The following is a 9810-nucleotide window of genomic DNA, read 5'->3' as shown; positions in this document are numbered from 1 at the left end:
AATAATAATAATACAGATTAACCTGTATATATGGCAACCCTGTTTCGCATGGCATATTTTCACACGACCCCATACTAGTATAAAGATGTGTTCAACATCATCACTTTCGCTTTCGCATTGCCGTTCGTAATTGAATGTGTTAGTGACGGTACAAATCTGCTTTTCTACCTGTTTTCGGAGCCATCGTTCTGACGGTGTCTCGTACGTACAGAGTAGCTGCTTTAACTTAAATGACGCTATTTCTCACATCACCTTTCCTTTTATACGTGCTAGTGGTAGCACGGTAGGACGTCCCCTTTGTTAGAATTCCTTTCCTATACGCAGAACGGGAAACAGTGAAACGATATAAAAGAGAGAGTTAGCAGAGCGGCAGCCAGTAATACTGAATGGGTCGTCGAGCTGTTAACAGCATATTGTGGAGGAACAATTAAGGGCAAGGTAAAGTCCCGCTCAAACCGTGCTGGTCTGAAGTGCCCAGTTGGCGGCAGAATCCATCGTTTGCCTCGGAAGGGGAACTACGCCGAGCGTGTCAGTGCTGGTGCATCGGTCTATCTGGCGGCAGTGATGGAGTACTTGGTTGCCGAAGTGTTGGAGTTGACCGGTAACGCTGCCCATGACAACGAAAACGAAAATCATCCCTTGCCATCTGCAGCTGGCCATCCGTTGAAAACCCCGTCCTTTTCAGGATGACCACATCACTGTGATAAAGAAATATTTAGAATTGCTTTAAGTTTAGCCAGTTCTGATACGCCTGGAAAGTAGAATGCGCAAATCAAGTGGAAACATTTGTTCTAACAATTTTTGTTTTCGGCCGCATACTAAAGTACTCGCGACAAAAATACATATTGATCTGTGGCAACTCTGTTTCGCACGGCATATTTGTAAACTAGTATAAAGATGTGTTCAAAATCATCACTTTCGCTTTCGCATTGCCGTTCGTAATTGAATGTGTTAGTGACGGTGCAAATTATTTTAACTCCCATCTTGATGAATCTTTTGGTAGGAAATATTGAGATCTGAGTTGGTTCTCGTGTGTGTCTTGTTTCGGTAATGGGCCTTGCTGGACTTTTTGGCTGCCTTTTTCGGTGTCATTGTGCTGACGGTGTCTCGTGCATTCATATCGGGAAACAATGAGACGACAGGTCCTCGATGTTGCTGTCGTGTGTCTTGTTTCGGGAAGAGTTGCTCAGCAAATGATAGGAAAAGTGAACCATTCAACTTTTATATGGATGCTCTTGTATAGATACAGTCATCTCGCGTTCTGATTGGCTGGTGCTGTCATGGGTTAAATCAAACAGGTTTTTCAATAGTGTACTATTGAAAAACTTCAATATTGTTGTAATACACGTTCAAGTTGAAGATTTTCGATTCTATTGGTAGTTAGATTATATAAATCCTTCTACAGATCACTGAGCTATGAGCTTTCAAAATACGAGAAAGGCAAACGCGCCATATGAATTATCCTCTTTGATACTCGTTTATACCAAACATTTCAGAAAAGTTTAATTGTTAACTATTTAAGAATATGTCACACAACTGAAAGTTTTATCATAAAATTGTGATCATATTTCCGATGGCATGTAGCAAGAATTATGTTGATTCGTTAGATATAACAGGAGATATTCACGATCAAAAACTTATCACTCTCTCAGAGGGTAAATTTTGAAAAGGCGCCCCATAGTAAAGTAAGTCGTATTCACGACAAAAGAAAAAAAAACAAAAAAGAAACAAATACTACGTTGACAGCTTCTTATGTCAAAATAATGCTAACTTTTCTAATCCAGCGAGATCCCTGCTAAACTTTGTTTCTCCCGGTAAAACTTGTTTGAGTTCAGACAAAATTTAGAGTGATTTGCCCCTTGCGGTAAACTAAATGCACCTATACTGGATGGATTACACGGTAAACTAAATGTACCTACCCAAGTAACCATATGCATTATATCACTGCTCATTTACAACCCTATTTTTACATTGTTAATGTATAATTACACTAATCCTACATACTTTAAAGCAATGTGCATTGAATTTGCATTCAAAATGTAACTGAGCATAATTTTACAACAACCTTTCGCCGTGCTATATATCGACATTTAATGCTATATTTTGGAGCAACGAAACTTCAATAATAACTATAAGATTAATAATCCTATAAGAGTCTAATAAACGCCCTTTTTCGCATTATAATAGCATTATAAAAACATGTGCAACTCCGCTGCATTAATTCAAGTTTTACGCGAATTTCGAAAGCTGAATTAATGTAAAATTATAATGCGTCGTGGTTACTTGGGTATACTTCTTAAATACTCAGATAGTTTGTTGAAAAATATCTGAAATGGAAAACCATAGCAAATAACCTACTTGTAAATCTCTTCTATCCATGTCTAGCACAAAAGTATTTCAATAATGACGCGTGTTTGCCTTGCTCAGTGATCTGTACAAGGATTCATAGAACTATCTACCAATTTATATAACTACTACCAATAGATTCAAAAATTTTCAACTTGCAACGTGTATTGCAACAAAATTGAAGCGTTCCAATAGTACACTATTTAACAACCTGTCTGATTTGACCCATGTCAGCATCAGCCAATCAGAACGCGTTCTGAGGAAGGGAACTAAATACCTGCTGCTTCAGTATAAAAGATGAACATTCCCCTATTTCCTATTATTTTCTGAGCAACGGTTGTGCCGAAGAACAGTCGCAACCGGGCAAACACAAAAAGCCTGACAGTGGAAGTCGGCAGTCATCATGGGAGCGCTGCTCAGTTATGTTATCCGAAATTTGAGTCGGAATTCATCGAGTTCCAAATGCACCTACTGATTCCGCCCGAAATGGAGTGTTTCATCTTTTATGGAATCCAATTGGTAATCACTATGAATTCCGAGTCAAATTTCGAACGAGTTTAGCGAGTGTACACGCCAAGAGTCATTTCAGATCTAAATACAGATCCCGTTGGTCGTGACAATTCAATGCACTTTTTAGTCCAACAGATCATTTTCTCTATTTCCTACTAAAAGCGTCAGATTCCTCAAAATGGAAGTTGAAAAAATTTGGCGCCATCACTAACACAAACAATTACGACGGCAACGGTCACACACAATGCGAAAATGAAAGTATTGATGTTGAACACATCTGTATATTAGTATGGGTGTTGTTTCGAAATATGCCGTGTGGAACAAAGTTCCAACATATACAAATTCATCTGTATTTATTCTTCTGAAAAATACAAGTTTAAAAGTGGCGAAAGGAAAGAATTTCTTAACACCGCTAAAAACTACATTTAAACAAATGTGTTTTCTCAATATATTTCATGTTTCTATGCTGGTTAAGAAATCAAGTACGACCCATTTTTATTTTCTCGTAAAATACACCGATAATAGTTGTTAATAGACTTATTGTATCATTGATCAACGTTGGGTTGAATTAATGTTTTCTTCACTGGAAGATTATCATCGGTCGTGAACGCTATACCTACGCCAACCATATCAGTACACTCGAACCTCCATTTACGTACATTATATATGCATATATGTACTAACATACGTACGCATGTGTGCAAATATTTGTATATTGGTGAAGTAAAAGCGATCATTTAAATGTTTAAATATATACACAGAAATAGATGACGGAAGTCAGCGATATCCATCGAAATTCGCATTGCAACTTGTCACTCTCCAACATGAACTCTTTCATAAAAGGTTCTTTTCAAAGCCACTATAATTTTATTATGAAGAACCATAAAAAACTACTTCGAAATATTTTCTTGTGTATCAGAATGTTTGATGTAACTTATCCGTACTTTATGTAGCGTTTACACTATTGCTGGTTACCAGCATGCTGATGGCAGTGTGCTGCCCTCTTAGGAAAAAACGTTCAACGGTAGTCCTCCCGTAAATAAATAAACCATTGATTTTACAGCATGAACAATTGATTCACAATTAGATATATGGGTTACAATACATTTCATTGTATCTTGACAAGATTTTTTTTCATTTCCAACGATTCAATATATTGTTTCTACGATTCTATAATTGAACTTATTGTACACGTGGTGTTTCAAACAATATGAAAACTGTACATTTGATGGTTTTCCAAGAAAACATGTATGAGAAATTTTTATGATTTGAATTGTTACGATACTTAACAACCAATACATTCTATTGTAAAAAGCATATTCACATTTGATTGAATAGTATGTAACAATACATTAAAATATTTTTCAATGGTCAAAGCAAAATTGTGGCAGGTTTTGTAACAGCAAATCGTATTGTTTTTCTACAATATTTTTTATTCGGGCTTCGTTGGTCTAATACTTTGAATCATAGGACCACAGTTGAACGTTTTTTCTTAAGAGGGCAGTACACTGGTACCAGCATGCTGGCAGCCAGCAGAAGTGTAAACGGGGCATTAGAGTAGGTGCATTGTTTCTAATTCTAGTAGTGAAGAAGGCGAATGCTTGCACAATTCACACAATCGATCAACTGATTGTTATATCCATAAGTCTCATCATGATTTCATTCAAATAAGATTTGAAGTCATCTGCACTAGCAATTTATGGCGAAATTAAGTGTAAGAGCAAATTCAGCAGCTGCAAGATTCATATGGATGGTCTATAATGTAAATGAAACTGAAACAAACGTATCTCCAGCAATCCGTATTAGTTTTATTTATTCGACCAGTTCTACTGTCAAATTTAAAACTGGTATACACTGCCGTTCTATTTGCTCTATATTTGAAACACAGATAAAACGCTGCTAGGGCTGCCAGATTATGTTGTTATAATTTCTAGATTTAAATTTTAAAACTGACATAAATTATGCATCTAGAACAAGAACACTCCTGAATATGCCCTAAGAGCAAATTCATCAGCTAGAAATTCTAAATGGAAGATCTATAATATTGCAGAAACTGCAACAAACGTATCCCCAGCAAGCCGGTCTAGTGTTATTTATTCGACCAGTTCTTCTGTCAAATTTAAAACTGGTCTACGATGCCGTTCTATTTTTTGTATATTTGAAACACGAGTAAATACTGCTGGAGCTGCCAGTTTTCCTTGTTATAAAATTCAGATTTAAATTTTGTAACTGACATAAACTATGCATCTAGAACTAGAACACTATTGAATATGCCATAAAACAATGCTGTACAAAGTGTCGATTTTTATCAGTGTTTAATTCAACTGGTATAAATGTGTCACCATTATCAAACATGTGCTTGCGTCGCGACGCTTATTGTATCTCAACGTGATGGAGTGTACCCAGGAGATCTATAGTTTTCTACCGATTTTTCATTTTATCCAAACAGTTTTTGAACCAATAATTCAGCATTCATAATATTGCATTTATCATTTGGCTATTAAATATAAAATAATCATTTCACTAACACAATGGAGACTAGTGAAAGCGAAGATAATCTTGAATTGTTTCAATCACCGCCAAGGTATGTCCTTGCATTATTGTTTCAATTTTATATTGTTCTATTGTTGCTTCGAGAACAATGAAAAGATTTTTTAATTTACAGACTTGGAAAGTGTGAAATCTGCAATGCCGTCCAAGCGAAGTATACTTGCCCAAAATGTGAAGTAAAATCTTGTTGCCTAAAATGTATCAACATTCACAAAAAAGAACTGAACTGTGATGGAATTCGTGATCGTACCAAGTATATTCCATTCAAACAAATGACGAGAATGGATATGATGAGCGACTACTACTTTCTGGAGGAATGTACACGATTTGTTGATGATCGTAAACGAGACAAAATCAAGAGATACACCCGCTACAATAAAATTCTTCCTTCATCGCTCTTTCGAATGCGTAGTGCTGCGCGGGAACGCGGTACAACGTTGAAATTTTTACTGAAGAATTTTACCCGCCATCAGCGTAACACCAGCCAATTGAATTTTAAAACTGGCGTCATCCAATGGCGCGTTGAATGGTGTTTTCCAAATGCTGAGAGTTTGATGTTTGTCGACGAGCGATGTGATGAGAACGAAAAACTATACGTCCTACTGGACAAGTACTTGGAATCTGGTCCAGCAGAAGACATACCAGGAAAAAACAAACTCGAATTTTATCAATCGCGAGACATTAGTCGACTGCGTGTGCTGTTGAAAGCAGAAGGTGTTAAACGATGCAAGAATCGCTTTTTCGAACTGAAGCCAAAGCTGTCGCTGAAAGAAAATTTGAAGGGCAAAACCATTGTCGAATATCCTGTAATTTACGTTATTTTTAAAGAAGCATCCGATGGATTCGATGTTATTGAATCAGACGATGATGTTGAAGCGGAAACCAAGATGTATCAGAGACACTTGGATCTACAGTACGGACAGCGGAGACATCGGTTTATAAAGGATGAACCGAGACAACGGGAGCAGGAATCCAAAATATTGGACGGCATAAATAAACTTGAAATTGACAGAAAGCGAGAAGAACGTCGGCGGAAAAAAGAACTCAACAATGCAGAGCCGATCAATTTACTATTTAGCGATGAGAACCTATGGAATCAATATTCGTCGGATTCGGACGGACAAGTAACCGAGGAGGAAGAGGGAGAGGTTTTCTCACCAAAGAGATTGAAAACCGAAAAAGTATAATTTTTTTATTACGCATTAATTAATTTTTAGTTCTACTATGAATTCTGTAAAAAATAAATGAATTTCGAAATATGGTGTGATACAGATTTACTGTATGTAAAAACAATCGACAGAATTTAATGCATATCACAACACCAGCTCAACTTCTGGTCCTGGATCTCGAAGATGAACGAATATATTGTAGTAGTTAATGACGTGCAATTAATTATAACAGCGCTCTTAAGACAAATTTTCATTGTGCGATTTGGAAATCATAAGACCTAAGTATAGGAAAAGTATGCAAAATGGATAATTCATACATGAATAACTTCAGAAACTAACTCTCTAAACCTGCTCATATTAGATTAATTTTATTGACAGGCCGCCCGATATCATGGTCATGTTAGAGAACTTTTTCGAATTATTTACAACACATTCGACAATTATCTTGCAATAGAAATACATATATTTTTTTTTGTAAACCTACTACAAAAACATTCTTATCATTAAAACAAAATACGTTTCAACAGTACCAAGGACATTTCTCATCATCCTGGACTCTACAATATTTACTCTATACAAAAGTCGATTTATTGTTGTCCCAGCAATCACTCTCCCATAGTTTCGTAAGCTTAAAGAACCCAAAAGTATAAAACAAACACGATAATAACAATCCCAGCAACCGCTCCTTTCACGTACAGTGACTTTCGATTCAAATAAGTGGCATCTTTTTTATACTTCTGAGACAACATTGACAAATTCTGTGTCTTTGTGTCTAGCTCTGATAGAACTGTCCCACGCTGAAGTACATCATCGATATTCTGGACCTGCAATAGTTACACGTGAAAATGAACCATCAATGTGTATGCATTCTTTATATTCGACTAACCATAATCCTCTGAACATCCTGCAATTGGGTGTTTATGGTATTGATGTTCCTTCGCCGGTCAGTTAAAGATTTCTTTGCCTTCTGAATGTAGATATCGAATTCAATGAAAGCGTACGGTCGTGTAACCGAATTAACCTTTCGGCCGAAGGTTTTATGGAATTCTTGGGAGATATCTTCCAGATAATTGAAGGCGATACGTTTAGAAAACATCTTATCACAGAGTACCAGATAGCAGACGTCATTTTCAATTAGGTAGCTAAGTGAAAGAAAAAAAAAACGATGATGCAATGTGTCTTGTATTCTAAACAATATTATACTTACTGGAATAGATATGGACCTGTTTCGATACTACATCTAGTTGGAGAATTTGGTCCTAGCTTTCGAAAAAGCATTTTTGCCTGATTCTGGTACTCTAGAACACTTCGACCTGACTAAAATGTTTAGGAAAACTGTGTTTAGCGAAAGTATGTATGAGATATAACTTGAAACACACCTGTTCATCTTCCTGCATTGTTCCAACCAGTGGAAGACCGTCGACAACCCGCGCTATCATAGTCATTAGAGCCATTTTCGCGATATCATTTACGTTTTTCGTGAAACTATTCCTTCTAGTAAAACCTTATCTAACTCGCTTTAAACAAACGAAAACAACTTTTTTATCCTTGTAATAATTACCGGGATACCGGAATTAGTAGCTTTTTTCACCGATCCGGACCGTAATAGACATTACAAAAATCTGCTACACGTCATCTACACAAATGAACTAGCATCTGATGATGGGAAATGTCAACAATCAAAACTAACCAAAAAGATGAATTCTGTATAAAATGTTCAAAACGACGTATGTAACAAAGAGAGATTCTCTTTGTTTACTTTCTCTTTCGATTATTGCGAAATATTCCTGCTTTTTTCGGTAATTTCTCCAGAGCAGATTAAAAGATGATAGCTTTAGTTATTATTATCGGTAAATTATTGGAGAGAAGGATTGCTAAGAGTGCCGTAATAATCAAAAGAGAAAGTAAACAAAGAGAATCTCTCATTGTTACATACGTCGTTTTGAACATTTTATACAGAATTGGAACGAATTAAAAATCAACCGTGCATGAAGTAAAACATCTCAAATAGAACTTGAACGATTTTTTTTTTCAATTCATTTTGAAACTTCGTAGTTCCATTGAATTTACTGTGAAAATTACATAAGGCATCTGATACAGTGTAAAAACAGAGAATCTACGGGAACTTGAATGTCAGCTAATGTATGAATATCAGTAGAAATATAGAAAAAAAATCTACGAGTGAATCTTCAAACCTGGCATTTCTGCACTTTACATCAGGGTTACCATATTCACAGATTTTTCTGTAAAACCACAGATATTTTTACCTAATTTGCCGCACAGATTCTGTGTCACAGAACACAGATTTTATTAAAATTCACAAATTTCTACAGAATTTTATGAATATTTCATAAAAATGGCAAATTTTCAAAATGTTTTTCACAGATTATGATCGAAAATATGCAAAACAGATATAACACAGATTTTTTAAGTTGAAACACAAGATTTTAAAATGGTAACTCTGCTTTACATCAGCCATAGTGTTCATTATTTATTGATTGGTTCAGGGGCGTCTGAAATTACACACTATGTAGCACTTTGTAACCTCTACCAAAGATAAACTCAAGATAAGAGGGGACTGCGACTTCTTATGTATCATTTGAATTAGGTTTTGCACGATGACGACACAAATGAACTGCCGATGAATCAAGTTCATTTTTGACAGTTGGCGTGTACTTGTTTTGTTTTGCGACTGCAAGTTAAAAATTGAAAAAAATGACGAAAAAGTGCCTGTTAAAAACGTATTCCACAGTGAAAACAACTAAAAAGATTGCCCTGTATGTGTTTCCAGCATCAAGGAGCGATATATGTATGAATCTGTTGAGTGTGAGGCGATTTGCAATTTTTACATTCGAACTATGAACTTCTGATGAACTTTTAAACTGTAAACAAGTACACGTCGACTGTCAAAAAAAGTTCATTCTGTTCATTTTTGTAAGGTTATGTCATGTTCGTGCAAAACCTAATAAGACTCCTCGATGAAATCGGTTCACCGTCAGTTTAAGTTCAATTATTATTTGAAACGAACCAACAAGCGTCTGATCGCTACATGCGTCCAGACCCTGTCAGCTTGGAGCGAAATAAATCTTTATTTCAGCAACGCCATCGCACGGCGTCTCATTCAACATGTCATGTAAATTGTATGGGTGCGCAGTGCTGCTATTTTGGCGCGTACGAATTTGACATTTCTCTCCCCTACTTCTATGTACGAGATTCAATGCGGACTCGCCTGAGG

General features: G+C 36.2%; 2 protein-coding genes across 2 annotated transcripts; one reads left to right on the top strand and one right to left on the bottom strand.

The window, feature by feature from the left end:
* Positions 1 to 5198: 5198 nt before the first annotated feature.
* LOC131437462 (box C/D snoRNA protein 1) lies at positions 5199 to 6699 on the top strand. Its single transcript, XM_058606832.1, has 2 exons — positions 5199 to 5440; positions 5522 to 6699. The coding sequence occupies exons 1-2, from the start codon at positions 5388 to 5390 to the stop codon at positions 6591 to 6593; spliced, it is 1125 nt and encodes a 374-aa protein (XP_058462815.1). The 5' UTR covers positions 5199 to 5387; the 3' UTR covers positions 6594 to 6699.
* Positions 6700 to 7015: 316 nt separating this feature from the next.
* On the bottom strand, positions 7016 to 8235 carry LOC131437463 (vesicle-trafficking protein SEC22b). Its single transcript, XM_058606833.1, has 4 exons — positions 7955 to 8235; positions 7783 to 7892; positions 7462 to 7717; positions 7016 to 7399 (listed from the first exon to the last, which is right to left on the bottom strand). Exons 1-4 carry the CDS (start codon positions 8027 to 8029, stop codon positions 7205 to 7207), a joined length of 636 nt encoding a protein of 211 aa, XP_058462816.1. The 5' UTR covers positions 8030 to 8235; the 3' UTR covers positions 7016 to 7204.
* Between the last annotated feature and the right edge of the window lie 1575 nt (positions 8236 to 9810).

Source organism: Malaya genurostris, chromosome 3, assembly GCF_030247185.1.
Source record: "Malaya genurostris strain Urasoe2022 chromosome 3, Malgen_1.1, whole genome shotgun sequence".
NCBI lineage: Eukaryota > Metazoa > Arthropoda > Insecta > Diptera > Culicidae > Malaya > Malaya genurostris.
Note: the sequence above shows the minus strand (reverse complement) of the source record. Positions and strands in the feature narration are given on the sequence as shown.